Source organism: Sinocyclocheilus anshuiensis, unplaced genomic scaffold (assembly GCF_001515605.1).
Source record: "Sinocyclocheilus anshuiensis isolate Anshui unplaced genomic scaffold, SAMN03320099.WGS_v1.1 scaffold1337, whole genome shotgun sequence".
NCBI lineage: Eukaryota > Metazoa > Chordata > Actinopteri > Cypriniformes > Cyprinidae > Sinocyclocheilus > Sinocyclocheilus anshuiensis.
In genome coordinates this window covers 541,806-564,612 of record NW_015548273.1, presented here as the reverse complement: position 1 = coordinate 564,612, position 22,807 = coordinate 541,806, and the positions used below count along the sequence as shown (strand labels likewise).

Here is a 22,807-nt window from a genome sequence, read left to right as displayed (position 1 = left end):
TTGAGCCTTTCTTTTAACAGTTTTAAATTTCAGTTACTGTGCACGTTAAAAACAATTTATAGTCTTTTCTACGCCCGTGTTTTGTTCTCACAGACATCCGGTAGCAAGTAACAAAACAACATTAAACTCCGGCAAGAAGATAAAGTCCTTTTTGCAAAATCATAGACATGTATTTACAAATCAAATATAATGGGGGAACAGAATGATCTTGGAGAGAGCTTTACCGAACTGACTGCTGTAACCGAACGCGACCAGTGTTTAAAGGCTGAACGAATGACTGACAGCCACAGCGGAGAAAAGAGTTTGTGAACTTTAATGTAAGGACTTAAATATTCATATGTAGCTCACATTAAGCTATCGTATGGCTTCAGAAGTAACACAGAATAATTCGCACAATCGGAAAAAAAAAAATTCTCGGATTTGGATCGGCTCTCTCTGACCGATACCCGATCCGAGAAAAATGGCACTATCGGAGCCGATACCCGATATGAATATCGGATCGGCGCATCCCTACTTAAAGCTACAAAAGTTATTGATTTCCTCTTATTTTTTCTTTTGATCATTGATTACCAGACATCACACCAGCTGGTTATTAAGTTTTTTTTTTGTCAGCTGTCCCTTTAAGAACTGCCGATGCTGAACATGACGCGGATCTGACACACATCTCTACCTATTCTGACCCATTTCAGTTCTTAAAAGTCTCTAATGAGTTGAATCGGGTGTGTTAGCTGAGGGAGACAGTGCTGGGCTGCTCCAGGACAGTTTGGAAAACCACTGCATTTCAGAGACATGTTCTTAAATGTGACTCATGTAACAAACACATACATGCACAGTTTTAAGGCAGCTTTAATTGGCTTTTTGGTAACTTCATGACTTAACTGACGACATAACTACTACGACATTGCATGCTCGTAGTTTCTTTTGCGATTTGATATGAAATGATACAGGCTACAAGCGCGTTGTCAGAACACTGGCGCCTTTGTGCGTGCAATTGAAGGGTACGCGCTGCGAGCATAGTACCGTTTCTGCACTCGTGTGACTCGCGCCTGACGCTGAAGTAAAGCTGGAGCGTGCGTCTGAAACATCTCCCGTTTGATTTGATCATAAAGACGTTCTGCGTTTAAATAAACGATGGTTCTTGTCACGAAAAAAAGAGACAGAAGTATCAGTTGTGAGTGGGGTGGCCAACCGTAGACCCGCCCCTGCATTAACGGCGTTAAATATTTTTAACGCGTTAAAATTAAAAAATTAATCACCTGCGTTAACGCACTAATTTTGACAGCACTAATATATATACAGTGGGTACGGAAAGTATTCAGACCCCCTTAAATTTTTCACTCTTTGTTATATTGCAGCCATTTGCTAAAATCATTTAAGTTATTTTTTTTTCCTCATTAATGTACACGCAGCACCCCATATTGACAGAAAAACACATAATCGTTGACATTTTTGCAGATTTATTAAAAAAGAAAAACTGAAATATCACATGGTCCGGTCTGAATACTTTCCGTACCCACTGTATATATATATATATATATATATATATATATATGCGCATTAAGTTGATTAAAATCAAGACATTACTTTTTCAAAAAATAACAAAATTTAAAAAGTCAAATAAGTCAAGTTCTTTTAAACTTTGTTCCTCAAAGAATCATGGGAAAAAATTAATAAATAAATACATCAAGCAACACAAATGTTTTCAACACAGACTGGAGTAATGGCTGTTGAAAATTCAACTTTGCCAACACAGGAATAAATTACTTTTTAAAATAGATTAAAATAGAAAACATTTTACCACAAACTTTTGGATGATAGTTTTTGTATTGGCTAATATCTTAAAGAAAGTACTTGTACTCATACTCTGACTCTAAAGGTCTCTGCACACTGAGTCCGATGCATATTAATTAATCCGTTGCGAGAAAAAAAATAAAAATAAAAAAAATAAAATACGCAAAACAGCACTAAATGGAGTCTTCAAGCAGTGAGGATGATTTTGTCCTCTCGCTTCTTAAAAAAAGAAAAAGAAAGGAAATATTGGGTCCATCCAATCCTGAGATAGAGAGGAAGGAGAGTTCCCCCTCCTTATTAAGGAGCAGCGGGATTATCCCGGGCAATTCAAAGTTTACTTCAGGATGTCAGTGGCTCAGTTTGATGCTTTTGCTAGCGATACTAGAGCCACATATTAAAAAGACGACCACCAATTTTTGTGAACTCAGTGTGCAAGGATCTATATACAGTGCTTTGTGCTGCGAGACGAAGTGGATGAACTTGACAATAGCCATTCTGGATTTTGCCGTTCGCTTGTACGGTGGCTCTGAACTGTCAAAACACCTCTCAAAATGCTTGCTACGGATACGAAAAACTGAAAAAAATCGAACCCGATCCGAATTTTTTTATGACGGACGAATATTTCGGAGGCAGTGTGTAAACGTGATTGACATAACGTGAGGTCGTATTTATTTTTTAACGTGCGAAAATTTCGGACGAAATTTTCAGACTCTGTGCAATGACCTTAAACCTTGTATCTGTGCTTCACTACAATTAAATACACTCGGTTGTGTTGCAAATGTGATCACGGTACCTGACGAACTGCCAGTCTGGACTTTACTCGCCATGACACAGGAAGTGGAGCAGAAAAGCTCCCTGATGCCCTCTGAGTTTGGACTTTCCACCGCATCTGCAGCTGGGCGCAGGGCATGACACATTTTGCAGGTGACAAGTTTCAGACTTCTCTATAAGTAAAGATGAGTTTATCCAATTTATTTATTTATACTTATAATTCACCTTAAAAATGATATTTCAACAAAATGAATGATATCTTAATGAGTATTATTACTATTGATTTGCTGTCACCTTTTTGTAGGCTGTGAGGCAGTTTTGACTGCAGAACTTCATAACTCTGTCCTCCATCTGCAGAGAAGGACACTGACTGTCTGTGCCATAGCAATATCCTCCACAGTTCACACAGCTGTTCATGTTCAGCTTATTGGAGGAGCGGAACTGGTTGAAGCAGCTGTCACTGCACAGCTTATGGATGGAGCCCATGTAATTCACCTCATGACTATGAGTCTATGAGAAACAATAATTTTGGATCTTTAAAAACTCAAGACAATTACAGCAACAAAATACGCATTTATAATTTCTGACTGAGCACACAAGAATATTCTTCAGCACAGATAGAGATGTCTACTCACCACTCCTGTCTTCTGACACACACTGCATTTGAAGTTTAAAGTACTGTGGCATTTCTGACTGCAGAACTCCTTCACAGTCCCTGACAAGTCTACCAGGGCAATTTTGATATTCTCATCACAAATCTCTCTGAAAAGAAAGAACATACATCAAGTCATCATTCCAGTAACATACAACTATAGCTGAATGAAATGTTGTAAACATACTTCAGGCAGCAGTGACATGTTTTCTTCTTGGAGCCACAGAGACATTGAGGTGAGCAGTAGAGTTTAGAAGAGCCACTACGCTGAAATGCTGTATGTCCCTTCAGCATGACCTTATTACAGGCTGTGCACAACACACCATGTCGTTTTAAAGGTTGAATGGATTTTGCCTGGATTGATGGTGCCTTTTCTGGGACACCTACTGGAGCTCCTGTGACATGAAGATGTAAGAATGCAAAAACTGATTTCAGACACTTAAAAGAATAGCTCACCCAAAAAGGTGTTTTAATCCAGTTTGAAGGATGGTTACTATGCACTGTATGACAGAAAGTCATACAAGTTTGTAACAAATGTATTTAAAAAATATAATGCTTACGACCACCATAATGCTTATACCGATGGATGCAGCATTTACTCCAACAGAAAACGCACCTTTTATCTTGACATCATCTGATGTTTGGTCAAAATCCTGAAAGCATCAACATATTGGGATAATCCATAATTGTTCATTTACAGAAATGTGTGTAATAAACAGTAATGGATAATAAATGGTTGACATCAGAGAATAAATAAGGAAAACGAAAATTCATATAGTTCACATACAATCGCATTTATTGGCTAGAAATGCCATATATGCTTTGTCACATCTTCTATAAAATATACACTACCATTCAAATGTTTGTGGTTGGCAAGATTTTGTAAAATGTTTTGGAAAGAAGTCTAAAAATGTAATTTAATCGTGTGATGGCAAAGCTGTTTTTTTCAGCAGCCATTACTCTAGACTTCAGTGTCACATGATCCTTCAGAAACCATGCAAATATGCTGACTGCTGCTCAACCATGATACATTTTTTATTTGATGAATAGAAATTTCAAAAGGGGAAAAAAAAAGAACAATTTACTGACTCAAACAGGGTTCCTACACATTTTCCATTTCAAAATTCCATACTTTGAGACTCAAATTTCCAAACCTCTCAGTAGATTTTTGTAGAGCCCGACCGATATATCGTTTTGCCGATATTATCGGCCGATATGAGCCTGTCGCAGATATATCGTATCGGCGAATATGCATTTTTTTTTTACAGAACATATAATGCAGATGAAATGCTTCTAAATGGTGTAATTACTTAGTTTGTCCAGCAGAGCGCGCTCCATTGTTTGCTACTGGTGGCTCAGGTCAGTATAGTGTAGAGATGCGCAGATGAGCTCAAACTTCACCCGAGTCCGCTACTTCAAATAAATTATCCGCCCGCCACCCAACGGAACTATATTTGATCGTCACATTACAATGATTCTAATTCTTAGTTTTGCATGATGATATGATGAATGGATGGTTCATTTTTAACAGCAGATTCAGTGACGTTAGAGCTGATCAGTGCATCACGGCACGCTTCTGTGGCACATACGGCTCCACGGCCACCGGAGCTGATCGCGGCCACTCAGTCAATGCTTGTGTTTATACCGGCCACGCCGCGGCCCAGAACTCATGCTTATCACATCGGTCACATCACATTTCCTCACTGGGTGTCTACACCGGATGACAAAATACAATAGAACCCATTATAATCATTGATGCTGTCTCTACACTGGATGCAGCGTGATGTGACATGACAAATCCCGACAGTAAACTGATGCCTCGTTCGTCGTTCTATTTATGACGTACTGACAAAGTACAAATGATTTTCAATGGTCGCTTTGTCATGCCCAGTGTAGACATGGTGTGTCAGCATAGTTTGTCAGTACAGTCAGTAACGTAGCAGATTGAAAAGTTAGTATCTTTCTGCAGTCCAATAGACGGCAGTGCGGTGGTGGCTTGAGTCTGTTGAATGGTGATTTAACGCTACGTTGTCACCTAGTTGGAGAGACTCAATGCTCTAACGTAAATAAACAATTTCCCTGTCTTTTACTCTCACAATGAGCTTATCATATTCGTTTGCTACAGTAGTAGGGCCCTATGATTTCCCGCGATGTGGAAAACGCAGATGGAATCTGGGAATCCAGTCATAAAAACGGAATCTACTGTATAACGCGGAATTTCATGGAATTTGTCTTATTTTTGATGAATAAATAAAAAACAGGTCAGTACACATAAATCAAATCGCGATATAGACTACTGTCTGTGAATATTAAACTGCAAAAAAACTATTTTAAATACGAATCCTCATGTTCTGCATGTTCATTTGATTACCAGAAAATACACAGAATTTGTGAAAAAAATATTATTCATTATTATCGTTTATTCATTTTAGATGTTTACATTTGGAAAAGCTGTGCTTCCTGCATAAACCTGCCCCTGTTGGTTTGGCAGTAGCTTGCCTGCCCTACACAGTTACCTTGTTTATTTTCTTACTTTAAGTTATATATATATTTTGTTCTATTTGTGTTTTTTAAGTTATTTATAATAAGTGAAGTTTACTGTTAAGTGCACTGATGTCAGACTCATTTCGAATAATAAAGTTTATTGTGAAATTCCCTATTTCCATTACATAGGCCTATTTGTCACAAAGTGACACACAAGTGTTTGATCACCACATTTGAGTTATTATTGCAAAAAAATGTGTTTCTGTATATACTATGTTCTATATACAGTACCAGTCAAATGTTTGGACACACAAATGGGAAGTGTGTTCAAACTTTTGACTATACTGTACTGTTATATAGCCTACACAAAGAATATCAGCTGAATATCGATATCGGTCTTTTTTACTCCCTAATATCGGTATCAGCCCCCAAAAAACCCATATCAGTCGGGTTCTAGATTTTTGGCCCATATTTAACATAAATGGTTTATCAGAACTATTTTCAGCTTTATATTTGGTATATATTACAGTCATCTATAAATATTTTAATTTTTTCAGGTTTTTCTTCCATTGATATTCTTGAAAATAAGTGATAGAAACACACAAGTGAACATACAGAGACCTTAAAATAAAAAAATATATATTAAAAAAAACAGACTTTTGCATGCACACAAGAAACTTTTTTGTGCCCTCGAGAAACTATTTACATGTGCATGGGAATTTTTTGCATGCTTACGTATTACAATTTCTAGCTTTATATAACCTATCTCCTTTGTGCATCACTATGAATAAAACAATAGCATGGATGCACATGAATTAATAGAGATCTATTTGCTCAAAATGTGTCTTTTCTTATGGTAGTACCTCTAATATAAAGGCCTAATGTCTAATTGAACACATCTCTGTGGCGGCGGAGAAAGCATGACACGAAACGGGCTGATGGCATAAAATCTGCCAAGTTCAAGAGTCTATGAAAAAGACTGGTACTGTAAAAAAAGTGCTTAAAACGTGGCTTTCGTTAAGGCAGTATGCCATATTTCATGGCCTTAGGTCTCTTTAACGCATACTTTGAGGAGGACAAAAACACACTGTGAAACGGGCTGATGGTGCAATAGGTGGCTCAGCATGCGTTTATTTATCAGTCTGGCGAGTAAACAAAAAAATTTACTAGCCAATGGCGATTCAATTGCCAAGGTGTTCGTAGAGGGCTGTTTTATATAACCCATTTCCTTTGTGCATCACTGACATCTTGCTATAAATATAAAGCAAGAGCATGGATGCACATGAATTAATAGAGATCTAATTGCTCAAAATTTGGCTTTCCTTATAGTAGTACCTCTAATATCCAAAATATATATTAAAAAAAACAGACTTTTGCATGCACACAAGAAACTTTTTTGTGCCCTCGAGAAACTATTGTTTGGGAATTTCTTTGCATGCTTACACAATTTCTAGTTTTACAACCCTCTACATTGCGAGTAAATCACTCGCATATGCGACTATTCCTTATAGTAGTACCTCTAATATCCAGGCCTAATGTCCAATTTAGCCTCTGCGGTGGCGGAAAAACCATGACACGAAATGGACTGATGGCATAATATGGCTGTGTGCATTGACCTATTTACCAAGTTCAAGGGTTGATAAAAAAAAGACTGGTTTTGTAAAAAAGTGTTCAAAATGTGGCTTAGGGCAGTATGTCATACTCCAAGGCCTTAGGTCTCTTTAACCCATATTCTGTGGCGGCCAAAAAACCACACCGCAAAATGGGCTGATGGCAGAATAGGTGGCTCAGTATGCATTGTCCTATATGCTAAGTGTAATGGTTTCTCGTGCGCACATAAAAGTCTGTATATTTGTTTTATTTTCAAAGGTCCTTGAGGCTATGTAATATGGTGCTAAGAATATCGTGAGAAGAAACCCAAAATGCAAAATGAAAAAGTGCACCTTGCACCAAGCGCACCAGTCGTGTTTGACAATCACTAAACAGCTGCCACTTGTATGATAAACTTATTTTAATTAAATTCTTACATTTCTATTATAAAAAACTAAATAGGGGCAAAAGTCTGGAAATGCAAATATTTTTCCATACTCCGCTTTCTTTTTTCCATACTTTCCAAACCCCGTAAGAACCCTGCTCAAAACTTCTGAACAGTAGTTTATGTTATATATATTATGTAATTTATTGACCAAAAAATGTACTTTAACGTATCATTTGGTTAATTTAAATTTCAGTATAGTTCAGTAACTTCCTGAGTAAGCACCTCATCATCCTTACTGTTTCCCATCGGGGAATGTGGTGCTTTCTTGCACTCCTCATCCACCGGTTCAACCTTGATCTTCAAAGGCATTATGACAGAGGGCTGGGCTGCTTTAACTCTTTTGTCAACAGCCTGGATAGAAGAAAGAGATATTATTTTTAGAAGTGTATTGCTCTATGCGTTAGCAAACGAACTCAAACTCGTTTGCCTTTAGTGGTGAACATAAAACGGTGCTGTGCTCACCATTACAGCAGACGATTCCATAGTCCTGCTTTTTATGTCTTTGGCTCTCTGTGTTTCTGTACAACAAAAATAAACATTATCACACTTATTGTGACTTTACTAATATTGTTCAATGTATAGATATAAGGAGCAGAATTTTGAATCAACTACCAGCACAGTCCAGGCTAAACAGCAAAATTGTGACCACTTTGATTAGGACAGAATGTTAAGTAAACCGTTTTACTAAGAACATCAGTTCAATTACCTGAATCTTCTGGTTCATCCACTTCAGTCATCCCATTGTAATCCTCATTCTGGTCCAGTGCCATTTCATTAGTGTCCTCAACTTTAGTGATCACAAGCTCTTCTGAACACTGGGCCATGTCCTCCCCCTGGTACATGTCCAGATATCCTTTGGAATCCTCACTGGCCATAAAGACACCTGCTGCAGACATAGAGCCCAGCCCAGAGTTCTCATCTGAAAGTGGGAAATGATGACATTTATCCATTTCAAATATGAAATTTAGGTTACCAGACAGAAAAATAAGTTATGTTCTAAAAATTATTTCCAAATGAGAACTCATAATATTTCAATATAAAACACATAATTTACATAAGAACAGTCTAAACTCAAATGAAATGGAAGACAGGCAGTTACTTTATGTCTACTTCGCCGTCAGGATGCAGGATGGCAGCTAAATTTGGAGAGGCTAAACTCACAGGAACAAAACTAAAATCCTTCTTGCCTTCTGAATAAGCAACAGAATCCATGTTGGCGTTTACATCATAACATTCTTCCATTTGTAGCACAGCCTCAGCAGGATCATTCTGTCAGAAAACAGTTAGTGGAGCAACATAACAGCTATGAATTAAAAGTAAAACAGCACAACCTGTTCATTTTCAAATTGCGTGACAAAATATTTGAGGACTTGCCATTTGGTAGTGCCATGTGGGTGGAAGAGCATAGTAGGACCCAAAAGTAGATAGAGATGTAGATGGTTCTGTAGCTGGATTTGTAACATTCAAAATGAGTTGACCATGTTGTTCAGGGCAGGTTCTGGGGTTCTTTTGCTTTCCTGAAGTTGACTCAAAATCATCTGCATAATACACCTCATCATCTTCCTCTAGATCCCAACTGTTGTCTGCTGACAGGGCGTCTGGCTCAATCACAGTCTCCTAAAACAGCAGCAGACGGTGTTAAAAGAATCGTTCACCAAAAAATGAAAACTTGCTGAATGTGTTTGTTTCATCATCAGAACAGATTACGAGAAATTTAGCATTACATTGCTTGCTTACCAGTGGATCCTCTGCCGTGAATGGGCGCCTTCAAGAGTGAGAGTTCGAACAGCTTACAAAAACATCACAATCAATCAATTAACATTTTGTTAAGTGAAAAGCTGTGTTTGTAATAAATTCAACATTAGGATTAAGATTCATCATTTTTTTTAATCTTCAACCATTGCTTTCAGCTATAACACAATAATACTGCTTTCTCCAGTAAAAAAAAGTCATCTCATCTGAATCAGGAGAGAAGTATGCACAGATCAAACACTGTTTAGAAACAAAAACAATCCAAAACATTTCTAAACTAATGTTGATATAAGTTTTCACAAGAGGAAGCATTATTATAGATTATGTACCGGTATTTTGGCTAGAAGCAATATTTTTAAAGTTGCTTAATGATGGATTTGTTTCTTATGAACGCACAGCTTTTCACTTCACAAGACACTGATCAATTGTGGGGTTTTGCTATGCTTTTATCAGCTGTTTGGCCTCATTTACTGGCACCCATTCACTGCAGAGGATCCTTTGGTGAGAAAATGACCAAAATTCCAAATCTTCTGGAGCCGTAGTATATACAGTGGGTACGGAAAGTATTCAGACCCCCTTAAATTTTTCACTCTTTGTTATATTGCAGCCATTTGCTAAAATCATTTAAGTTAATTTTTTTTCCTCATTAATGTACACACAGCACCCCATATTGACAGAAAAACACAGAATTGTTGACATTTTTGCAGATTTATTAAAAAAGAAAAACTGAAATATCACATGGTCCTAAGTATTCAGACCCTTTGCTGTGACACTCATATATTTAACTCAGGTGCTGTCCATTTCTTCTGATCAGCCTTGAGATGGTTCTACACCTTCATTTGAGTCCAGCTGTGTTTGATTATACTGATTGGACTTGATTAGGAAAGCCACACACCTGTCTATATAAGACCTTACAGCTCACAGAGCAAATGAGAATCATGAGGTCAAAGGAACTGCCTGAAGAGCTCAGAGACAGAATTGTGGCAAGGCACAGATCTGGCCAAGGTTACAAAAAAATTTCTGCTGCACTTAAGGTTCCTAAGAGCACAGTGGCCTCCATAATCCTCAAATGGAAGACGTTTGGGACGACCAAAACCCTTCCTAGAGCTGGCAAGAGTGAAAAATTTAAGGGGGTCTGAATACTTTCCGTACCCACTGTATTTATGCCTTTCTTTCTTCAGTCGTCAAGAAATTATGTTTTTTGAGGAAAACATTTCAGGATTTTTCTCCATACAATGGACTTCAATGGTGCCCCCTAATTGGAACCTCCAAAATGCAGGTTAAATGTGGCTTCAGAGGGCTCTAAACGGTCCCAGCCGAGGAAGAAGGGCCTTATCTAGCGAAACGATCAGTAATTTTCTTAGAACAATATTTATTTTTATACCTTTTTAACCACAAAAGCTCATCTAGCTTTATCGCTGGGGTGCGCGTCCACGACGCTACGTACTACGTAATCACGTCGAAAGGTCACTCGTGACGCATGCAGAACTACAGACCCAGTGTTTACAAAGCGAACGTGCAAAGACAAAGTAAGTGCAAAGTAGTCAAACGCTCTTTACTAACAACAAGGTACAACGATGTCGGACGATTTTGAAGGAGGAGACAATGAGATGGCGTTTTTCGCCGTTCCCTACCTTTTTAGGCCGGAATACACAGACGATAAACTCAGACAGCAAATAATAATACATTAAAAAAAACATACATTTGCTTGCTGTAAAAACGTTATGGGCACAGACGACGATTTCAGTAAACGAGGCTTTCCTTGCTCGGAGGGGTGATAATCATCGTCTAAAAAACGATCACTGCACACTCTTTTTTGTTCCAGGGCATGTATGGGTGTGTTGATATCCAGGTGCAGAGCGAGCAACCACAGCTTCAATTGCTCAGGATTTTTTAAAGGAAATTTGTGAGCAGTCACTTTATTTCCTAGCGAACGTAATCTTTTAGGTTTAAAACGATTTCCACATCCAGGGTACACACACGAACAGATCATTTTAAATAAAAAACTGACACAAAGACATATAACTTTGTGTCATTCCACACGCAACAACTTTGGAGCGGTCCTCCTTCTCCACACTAGCAAAGAGTATAGAAGACCAAGAGGCGAAACTCTGATGCTTTTTGGGTAACAGCCACTAGGTGGCGCAGAAACAGAAACAGACAGAATAACAACGAAAGAGAAGTCAAAGTGGAATAAAAGAACGCAATCCACTGCAAAAACTATCAGTGTGAAAGTAAAAATCTTGTCTTTCATAATTTTCCCAAAGACCCTGACAGGTAATTATTCACAAAAGTGTAAAAAATATTGTGTGTTTTGAAGTGGGACGTAGCGCTGTCTTATGCACCTGCTAACTTTTAACTGTTTTTAGTCTAGTAGTAAACTTAAATCCTTTAGGAACTGCAGGTCCTAGCCATAGAAACCATAATAATGATTTATATGGATATGACACTAATGAGATTATGCAACTTTACACATTTACAATTACTTACTATATTATTATTTGCTATTACTCCACTAGGTCTGAAATATATATTGTACGTTTTTAATCCCCTGGAACACACTACAAACATGATGATCTAGATTAGAACATGATGCATTGCTGTGTCTCTGTCAAAATTAAATAATTAAACAATTTTGGAGAAAGTGGCTGTAGGTGTGTTTTTTTTTAACAAAGTTTTTTTTGTTTACAGTCTTCCTTTAACGGACATTAATATAAGACAATACTGCAAAAACAGTTTACTGTCAAGCTTTTATATTCCTGTTATATATTTATTGTCCAACATTCCTAATTTTTCTGTCATTAATTTAATTTCATATGTTGGTATTAATTCAGTGTTTATAATGCTAACACTTGAACTTAAAATATTTTCAACCGAAACTGATATGGTTTCTAGAGAGCAAAACGTTTTGTGAAAAAAGGGAAGACTTTAAAATAAAGTCTGTAAAATAAACTGTTAAAAGGATTTGATGATCACTAGTACGTTATTGTAGTCATCATTCAGTCTGTATTTCAGCTTTAATGTACGTTTTTTTAAACAAAGCAGCTTATATTTGCCATAGCGACAGCAAGAAGCTAGTGCACTGCCGAGTCGCTTTCACCCCAAAATGGCGGAAGCGTAGGGCTGCTGCTGGGCGCCACTGTTGCAATGGAACGTTCTACAGAGTTTCGCCTCTTGAGGTGCATCCCAAATTGCATACTTATGCACTATTCTATGACATTCTGTAGTATAAATAGTGCAAGTAGTGCGTTCACACTGAAAATTCCAAAAAGAAAAAGTGCACTTTAAATTCCCGGATGATGCACTTAACTGAAAAAATTTGGAAGTGTGGAATGTTGGACATTTCATGCAATCAACTGTCGTAGCTTTAATTACGTAGCGAAGGGGGAGGGGCTACCAGACTCCGATTATGAACAAGTGGCAACCTCCCGCTCTCTCTCGTGAAGCCAACACGGAAGTGACTTAAACTATAATTCGTCAACTGGCCGCTAGAGGCTGGCTGCAAAAGGGAGTCAGTCCCATAGACTCCCCATGTTAAAATGCCCAACTTTACAGCAGAAAAAAACGTTTACAGCCTGGTTCAAAAAATGATTTTGGTCTATATAGCTAATTTTGCCCTTCATGACAACTGTGAGGGGGGTGAATTTTTTTATAAGTCATCCGTTTAAATTATATTAAGCCTTAAAGTTCTGCTTAATTAAGGGCGTGGCCACTTGAATGACAAGTGGATTGCCGCTGCTGTCACCACCATCGAGCTAGGTGGGTGTGGCTTCAGCAACCAGCTTCCACCTTTTTGCCCATTTTCGATTATTCGGGAGTGACGCACGGTGACGCGCTGCCAAGATGGCGACGGCCCGTTCCGCCCACTTTGAGCTTCAAAAACGCTCTTCAGGAACTTACGGGTGACGTCACGGACACTACGTCCATGTTTTTATACAGTCTATGATTATGAATGACAAAATAACCATATATAATTCACACTACATGATTGAGTACATAGTGCATAAGTAACGTTTCATAGTGTATAAGTGCATAGTGTATAGTGCGTCATTTGGGACGCAGCTTTGGTCTTCTTTGACACTAGTAAACACTGGGTCTGTAGTTCTGCATATGTCACGCGTGACCTTTCGACGTGATTACGTAGTACGTAGCGTCGCGGACGCGCATCCCAGCGCTAGTGCTACATGAGCTTTTGTGGTTAAAAGCAGTGGCGCCTGCAGGTGTACGGTGTGCGTACCACCATGAGCACTCAGACTGACCTGAGATTCGCCTCGCAAACATTTTAGCAGTTATTATAGGCATGTGTGTCCCATATTTCTGTCAACTGAGCCAGCCATGCCATTAATTATGAATTTTTCAGTCTTTTGCATGCCAAAGTCAATTTTTGCATATAAATATTACGCCAAATAGAAGCAGAAAATCGTGCAATACGCACTTTCATGAGATTGAGTTAGCCTACAACAATTCATTTGTTGGACATTTTAAAAATGGGAATACAACGAATTCATGACAATGTTTTACATTCAAGCTACCTGTAAAATTTATAGTGAAAAGTACTTTAAAAGCATCTGGAATGCAATAAAGTAATTTTTAAAGCTGTTTTTTAAACTGTACATTTAGTTCTGGAACTAAAGCGGTGCGAAAGGCCCTTATGCCATTACAATTTGTGTTTTATTTTTTAATTGTACAGAATTATGAAATAAAACGCAAATTATAATCGGGCCCGTTTTAGGCTTTTCCTTATTTTTATATTTTAGACATCCATCAATTATGGTGATGAAAAAAATTACTCGCCATCTCCTCATTGGATGTGCCTTTAGAGAGAAATGCACGGATTACATAATGAAAGAGGTTCTATTTTCAATTCGAATTATTTCATTTTAAAGTAGTAATTTAAAGCTTTCTATATTTTTTTATCATGTCTGAAATTAATAATTTTTTTATCAATTCCCGAGTTTAGGTTCATCATTGTGAAGCTCTCCTGTTCAAGACCGAGACGGCAGAAAGCGTTTGTTTTCTTTATTTTATAAAAGCACAACGTTTTGTTGATATTGTGAGTGCACACAAATAAAAGTAGACCCTTTACAGTTTAGAATGATGTATTACTCTTACCTTTAAGAGCAACAATGACTGTGTATTTTAAGTTGTTTCCACTGTTCGAAATAAATACAAGTGAGCTGGCACCTCCATGTCTGCTCAAACAATTGGATATGCATCTAACAGCGCACATTTATCTAGGTTAAACATTTAAACTAACATTGTGGTATGCTTGAACTGTTTTATATATAGATTTTATTTTAGGCAAGTCGTGATGATTTGAGATGGCTAAATTGATCAAACATAGGCTATGATCAATTCACTGTCTACCGCTTGGTCGTTACTTTAAAAACGTTTAAATTTAACGAACAAAAAATTCTCCAAACGTTTTTCTAAATTGACTTTATAAAAAACGAAACGAATTATAATCACTTTTCCATTACATACAAAACTGAACTATTTTAATAGCTGAAACAGTAGTATAAGCTTTTTTGGGAAAAGGGGAAAAAAGACTAGCTATTGGAGGCCCGTGCAGAGCTCTAATCCACTTCATCCAACGCTGTTTTGTTCTGTTTTCATCTGTAAGCATGCTCTTGATGTATGTATTTGTTGAGTTTAAAACGTGTGACACAGTCGTTCTGCTCTCACAAAACTCTGTGCGTACCCTCGGAAGAATTCTGGAGGTTCAAATTCGGGGGCACCATTGAAGTCCATTGTATGGAGAAAATTCCTGAAATGTTTTCCTCAAAAAACATAATTTCTTGATGACTGAAGAAAGAAAGACAAACATCTTGGATGACAAGGGGGTGAGTAAATAATCTGTAAATTGTTGTTCTGAAAGTGAACTACTCCTTTAAAGGGTTAGTTCACCCAAAAATGAAAATTCTGTCATTAATTACTCACCCTCGTGTTGTTCCAAACCCGTAAGTCCTTTGTTCAACTTTGGAACACAAATTAAGATATTTTTGATGAAATCTGAGAGCTTTCTGACCCTCCATAGACAACAACACAACTGACACGTTCAAGGCCCAGAAAGGTAGTAAGGACAACGTTAAAATAGTCCATGTGACATCAGTGGTTCAACCTTAAAGGATTAGTTCACTACAGAATTAATTTCCTGATAATTTACTCACCTCCATGTCATCCAAGATGTTCATGTCTTCCTTTCTTCAGTCGAAAAGAAATAAGGTTTTTGAAGAAAAAATTCCAAGATTTTTCTCCATATAGTGGACTTCAACAGGGACCAACGGGTTGAAGCTCCAAACTGCAGTTTCAATGCAGCTTCAAAGAGCTCTACACGATCCCAGCTGAGGAATAAGGGTCTTGTCTAGCGAAATGATTGGTCATTTTCTAAAAAAAAATTAACCACAAATGATTGTCTTGCACTAGCTCTGCGATGCTTGTCCACGACTTGCACATATGTCCATGACATGCATTATGCAATCACGTTGGAAAGGTCACGTGTGATGTAGGCGGAAGTACGGACCCAGTGTTTACGAAGTGAATGTGACAAAGTCAAGACCAAGTCAAACGCCCTTTACCTAAAAATAAAAAAAGGTCAAACAACAATGTCGGATGATTTTGAAGGAGAAAACAAGATGAAGTTTTTCGCCCTACCCTACCGTTTTGAACCGGAGTACACAGACAAAGAACTTAGACAGATGGAGGAGACTGCTGCAGTGACACAAGCCTTGGGCAGACAAAGATCAAACAAGATGTGGTGGTGCACATGTGGTAAATGCCAACCATTGCCGATGGAGAATGTCAATGCTGCCACAACTGGACCATATCAATTCCACCTTTAGAAACACTCAGGGAGTCAGCTGGTGAGATTGTCTCATTCTTGCTGCATTACTGAACACAATGGTTTTCCACCGTTACTGAGCAACAGCGTTTTGGAGGTGTTTTTCAGTTTGCCCCGAATAAACTGGAGACACCGTCCGAGGCCACAAGGACTTGGTGGCACCCTAACAACCCCAATACTTTATTAAAACGCAACAGAGCAGAAAGCTTACTGTGTTTATTGGACGGCAAGTGCGCTACAAATAATATGAAGTTCACGCATTAACAGAACACAGCATATGCTGTAGACTAAAGATCTTGATAAGAAGAAGCCATATTAGTATCAATTATAAACGAGCATCATTAACGATATTGTTGCTTTTAGTAAGAGTGCCGTCAACGCTGGTGCTCGGCAGAGATGAGGACTGTTTGAAAGTCTTTTTTCCACTAAAACTTTGATGCGCATCGTCTCCGTTTATTACGTCAACATAACAAAAGATATGATCTCAAAACAATCAGGGAAAAAAGGCATTATGTGCAATTTTTTAAGCAATAACATAAAAAAACATTTATATAGATTTATAACATTTATATAGATTTATAAATTTGTATAGTCGCCAATGGCGATCTCAGCAAAAATGTAACTCACAAATTAATATTTTTGGTCGCAAATGGGACCATTTTAGTCTCAGTCTGGAGCCCTGACAAGGTCTGCACTTCTGTGATACTTTCGATATGAATACCTTTACAGTTTTTCTTCAACACTGTTATATATTAATTTAAGAAAAGAATAAACAAAAGTGGACTCACCATGCAGCCCTGTCTTACACCAATGGTACAGCCAAAGTATTTTAGCAATGGTGTATTCTATCTTTCCCTCAATAAGAAAAAAATAACCAAAACTATAACAAAATGAGTAATAATAGTAATATTAAAAACACTATTAATGCATCTAATAGGCCTACATAAAAAATAAATAAAACAAAAAACATACAAACTTCATGGGCACAGCCGACGCTTTCCTTGCTCGGAGTGGTGGAAATGATCACTGCACACTCTCTTAGGTGTCACAGAATGTTTGGGTGTGTTGATATCCAGGGGCCTGTTTCAGAAAGGAGGTTAAGTATGTTAACCCTGAAATGAGGGAAACTCTGGGTTTTCGTTTCAGAATGGAAGGTTTGTCAAACCCGAGAAAGCAGGGTAAGTCAAGCCCGTTTCTGAAAGGGAGGTAACTTATTATTACTACTTATTGCCAGTGTGGTAATAAAAATAATCTTAATGCAAATGGAAAACAAGATTATTCAGAGTATCTATTACTAAGTACAAATTTACAGCAGCTCCGCCCTCCAATGTCACACAAGGTTAAATACGACGCACACGAATAATGGCTTCAGTGGTGTAGGCAGTACACAGTAGGCAGTTGGTCGCAGAGAACTAGCTTGTGACGCGATTGACCGGGATCGAGTCCGGCTTTTGCGGAGCTCGCTCTTCTTACTTTTCCCATCACATATCACATTAGAATTTATTTTCAATAAAAATGAAAATGTTCTAAAAGTGGAAGTAAAGTACCTAATGAGTGTTTAATGAATACTTTTAAAAGTATTTATAATTTTAATAAATATAATAATTTACACTCCATGTTATTATTGCATCCTGTTAATGTACAACAATACTGAGGAGCAAATAGTATGTAGGCTATCTGCCAGTATAAAAAGTATCTAATCTAATGTAAATAGCATCTAATTATTATTTACACTTATTGCAAATAACTGCTACTTTTACATGGTAAATACAATATATCACTATTTTCACTAAGTGTAAATAGCATCTTATGAATGAAAAAAAAAATCACTTAGCCTACTGTAAATAGGATCTATCGCTAAGAAAGTATGTTAATGGGTGTGGAGAACTAGCTTGTGACACGATTGACCAGTTTTGAGTCCGGCTTTTGCCGAGCTCGCTCTTTTTACTTTTCCCATCACATATCACATTAGAATTTATTTTCAATAAAAATGAAAATGTTCTAAAAGTGGAAGTAAAGTACCTAATGAGTGTTTAATGAATACTTTTAAAAGTATTTATAATTTTAATAAATATAATAATTTACACTCCATGTTATTATTGCATCCTGTTAATGTACAACAATACTGAGGAGCAAATAGTATGTAGGCTATCTGCCAGTATAAAAAGTATCTAATCTAATGTAAATAGCATCTAATTATTATTTACACTTATTGCAAATAACTGCTACTTTTACATGGTAAATACAATATATCACTATTTTCACTAAGTGTAAATAGCATCTTATGAATGAAAAAAAAAATCACTTAGCCTACTGTAAATAGGATCTATCGCTAAGAAAGTATGTTAATTCCACTTAGTGTAAATAGCCGCTGCTGTATTTTTCTTACCCTATTGGCAGATCATTTGCAAAATAAGAAATATTTTTATTTTTTGCCCGTGGGATACCATGAAAATGAATAGCCTATTAGTTCAATACCCTACCGTTCTGCCAGTTTTCACCTGTGATATTATAACAGTGATAAGAATTAAACTTGTATTGACTCTGAAGTATGCAGACGTCTTTTTGTCGGGAGCTGTTGCCATGGTAAATCGTAATATTGGAGCTCCATTGATCATGGCTTTTCATAGTCGTGGTACACGTGCTAAACTCAAGAGTCAACCTACTCAGAGTTGATTGAACTAACTCAATTCAGCTGTTCTGAAACCGAAAACTCTGAGTTTCCCATCTCGGAGTAAGTCAACTCAGAGTTCAAGTTTTAACTCAGAGTTGGTTGAACCTCCTTATTGAAACGGGCCCCAGGTGCAGCGCGAGCAACCACAGCTTCAATTGCTCAGGATTGTGTACAGGAAATCTGTGAAAAGTCATGTTTTTTTCTAGCGGAAGAAATCTTTCAAGTTTCAAAATATTTAAACATCCAGGATACTCACACGAACGGACCATTTTAAACAATAAACTGATACAAAGACATATAAATATGTATCATTCAACACACAACAACTTTTGAACGATCCTCCTTCTCTACACTTGTAAACACTGGGTCGATGCTTCCGCCTACGTCATGTGTGACCTTTTCAACTTAACTAAGTAACGCGTGAAGTCGTGGACGCGCATCACAAAGCTAGTGCATTGCGAGCATTTGTGGTTAAAAAGTATATACATTTTTTACAAAAAAAAAAAAAAGACTGGTCGTCCACTATATGGAGAAAAATCCTGTAAGGTTTTCCTCAAAAACCTTAATTCTGACATCTTGGATGACATGGTGGTGAGTAAATTATCAGGAAATTTTAATTCTGGAGTGAACTAATCCTTTAATTTTATGAAGTTACGAGAATACTTTTTGTGCGCAAAGAAAACAAAATACAACTTTATTCAACAATTTCTTCTCTTTCGTGTCAGTCTTTGACGCGCAGTTACGAGAGTACCACAATGCAGCGTTCTGACGTAGAACATAGATGCGCTGCGCCTTGTTTACGGTTGTGACTTGGATGTAATTTAGTTTCATGCAAAGGATCATAAAATAAAAAAAATATACATTTTTAAAGTCATATAAAAGGCAAGTCATATGAATAAATTACTGTATTGTAGCTTTAACAACCTCAACGATCTCCCCATGGCTTCCACCCATACCTCTGTGTTTTGTAAAAACAGGTTGGGCACAGCTGTTGATTTAAGAAATCGTCGTATTCCTTGACCCGGTTTGAAGTCGTCTGGTGAAAAATTATCACTGCACAACCTCATTTGCTTGACATATCGAAGCTGTAAATCAAAATCCCGCTGAACAGCCAGAGCTTCAGTCGCTCGGAATCGTTTACTGGGAAAGTATGAAAGGTAAGCCTTTCATACACAGGGTGTATTTATGTAATTATGTATTCTCTTTATTATTTTTTTGGGATAAATATATAAGCATCGATGCTCCACACTCCAGTTCAGTTGGTGGCAGTAATGCACTAATAAGCTAGTCTGCCAACCGCCAATAAACCGTAAAATAAGAAGATGGCACTGTTTATGACACTCTCGAAGCTTTGAATCTTTTCCTGGAACAGTCAGAGGAAAGCCTTAGTGCGTCATGAGGCTTCATTTGCCCATCACTAGAAGACATTCTTGAATAAAGTCATTTTTGTTTTCTTTGTGCACAAAAAGCATTCTTGTAACTTTGTAAAATTACGGTTGAACCTCTGATGTCACATTGACTATTTTAACGATGTCCTTACTACCTTTCTGAGCCTTGAATGTGTCAGTTGTGTTGCTGTCTATGGAGGGTCAGAATCAGAAAGCTCTCGGATTTCATCAAAAATATCTTAATTTGTGTTCTAAAGATGAATGAAGGTCTTACAGGCTTGGAACGACATGAGGATGAGTAATTAATGACAGCATTTTCATTTTTGGATGAACTAACCCTTTACAATGATTTTAAATGAAACTAAATACAAAATAAAATAAGCCAAAACAACTAAAAAATACATTTCTTCCTTATTCAATTCGCCCCACACATTCTTTTTAATCTTTGAATAACCGGTGTTTCTACTGCCTTGAAAACCCTATTTTAGTAAATGTGATTTCTAGACGTGGAAAATTAATAAATTCTTACAACCCCATTTTAGGAATATACATTTATCCCCCCCAAAAAAAAATAAAAAATCTTCGTTGTGTTCACCTGAAGAAAGAAACTCGTATACATCTTGGATGGCATGAGAATGTGCAAATGATGTACTTTAATTTTTAGGTGAACTACCTCTATCAAGACCCAGTTGTTGCAAATAATTTAACAATTCAATATATACTCTTGACTGCCTTGTTAGTTGAAGGAATAGTTCACCCCAAAATTAAAATGTTCTGTTATTTTCACTTTCTCAAGAGTCTGGAGCTCAAGCTTTCTGTCGCATGATGACGTATGCGAGGTAACAAAATCACGCGTGAACTGACGCCATTGTTAGTTTCTAATCCAGCTGCTGATGCTCTGTTAGTTTTACATACCTCAGCTTGTTGTGACACAAACATAGGTACCGCTGATGATTTGAGTAAGACTTGATTCCCACTGATGGCTTTGAAATCATCAGGGGAAAAATGTTCACTGCAGACCCTCCATACTTTGAGTAACCTCATGGGTGTGTCAATATCCATCTGAAGAGCAAGCAACCATAAATGCAGTCGATCCGGCTCAAACGTTGGGAATCGGTGAAAAGTCAATTTTCCCGTATGAGTTGACGCGCGTAGTCTTACGCTTTTAAATAGGTTGCGGCATCCAGGATAAGCACACGTAAGCACCATTTTGAGGAACAATACAATTACAAACAAATGACTAAAAACAAGCCACCTTCTGCACAAGCGTCCTCCCTCTCTGTAAACAACAATGGCGTCAGTTTACGCGAGATTGTGCTACCGCGCATACGTCATCATGCGACAGAAAGCTTGAGCTGCAGACTCTTGTGAACGCAAAGTTTTGCAAAGATATCGTGTTTTCTGCAAAGAGGGAAACGAGAAAATTCTAAATTCTTTATCCCCAAATGTAAATGGTCATTGAAAAATCCTAATTTTACTGTATACGTTCAAAGAAATTAAAAATAACGGTTTTGTAACTTTAAATTTATCATATGAATGAGTTATAATGCACCAAAATGCATATTACTTGATTAGAAATATGATTTTTAAAATCTTTAAAAATATATATTTTAAATATTATTGTATTGGTTTCTCCTAGTATTTAAGTTTATGTAACTGATATGTTATTATTGCCTTTCAAAACCATTCAAGCTGGCGGTTATTAAGCCTCTTATTAAGTTCCTAATTAATGCTGTTCAGTTGCTTTGACACAATCTGTATTGTTAAAAGCGCTATATAAATAAAGGTGACTTGACTTGACTTGACTTTCTATGTTCATTGTTTACAAGATTGCAATATAACGTTATATATAAAAAAAAGACTCTTGGGAACGCGCACAGGACCGTTTGCCTGAGTCTATTGATTACAGTGATGGTATAGATCAGTGTAGATAGAGGTCTGCATTCCCGCGGCACCCGACCAGATTTTGTGTGCCACGGGATTAAAATCCAGAATAAAACGCGGTAGCGGTCAGTAACTCTGGTGTAATTTGAACGGGAGCGGGCGGTCTAACAATATCCCGTTCCCGACGTCCATTCAGAACAGCATATCTGCGCTTTATTCTTATTGACCACGCGGTACATAGGGCTGGGAATCGATTCCAAAAATAATCGATTCCGGGGCGTTGGGAATCGAGTCTGGAATCGACTCCTCAATCAGAGCCTTTTTCAGTTCAACAAAGCTTAAGATTATTTTTATTTTTATATTTTTATTACCATTCACCTCCCTCATGCTCGCTAAAAGCCGTAATTACGAGAGTTGTGAGATAAAAGATTATTTTTATTTTTATATTTTTATTACCATTCACCTCCCTCATGCTCGCTAAAAGCCGTAATTACGAGAGTTGTGAGATAAAAGATTAGCCTATTTTCATTTT

At 37.4% G+C, this 22,807-nt stretch overlaps 1 protein-coding gene across 2 annotated transcripts in view; it reads right to left on the bottom strand.

Annotated features, from left to right (window-relative positions):
* LOC107655757 (zinc finger MYM-type protein 4-like) overlaps positions 1-21,683 on the bottom strand; it is a 29,942-nt gene extending 8,259 nt beyond the window's left edge. For both annotated transcript variants that reach the window (XM_016443335.1, XM_016443336.1), the window contains exons 1-11: positions 21,307-21,683; positions 9,111-9,353; positions 8,924-9,005; positions 8,443-8,655; positions 8,199-8,254; positions 7,959-8,087; positions 3,831-3,867; positions 3,402-3,609; positions 3,198-3,324; positions 2,857-3,072; positions 2,585-2,735 (exon numbers count right to left, since the gene is read on the bottom strand). In XM_016443335.1, coding sequence (XP_016298821.1) covers positions 2,585-2,735; positions 2,857-3,072; positions 3,198-3,324; positions 3,402-3,609; positions 3,831-3,867; positions 7,959-8,087; positions 8,199-8,254; positions 8,443-8,655; positions 8,924-9,005; positions 9,111-9,353; positions 21,307-21,600 — 1,756 coding nt within the window. In that variant the 5' untranslated portion in view covers positions 21,601-21,683. The remainder of the gene's footprint in view (positions 1-2,584; positions 2,736-2,856; positions 3,073-3,197; positions 3,325-3,401; positions 3,610-3,830; positions 3,868-7,958; positions 8,088-8,198; positions 8,255-8,442; positions 8,656-8,923; positions 9,006-9,110; positions 9,354-21,306) is intronic.
* Between the last annotated feature and the right edge of the window lie 1,124 nt (positions 21,684-22,807).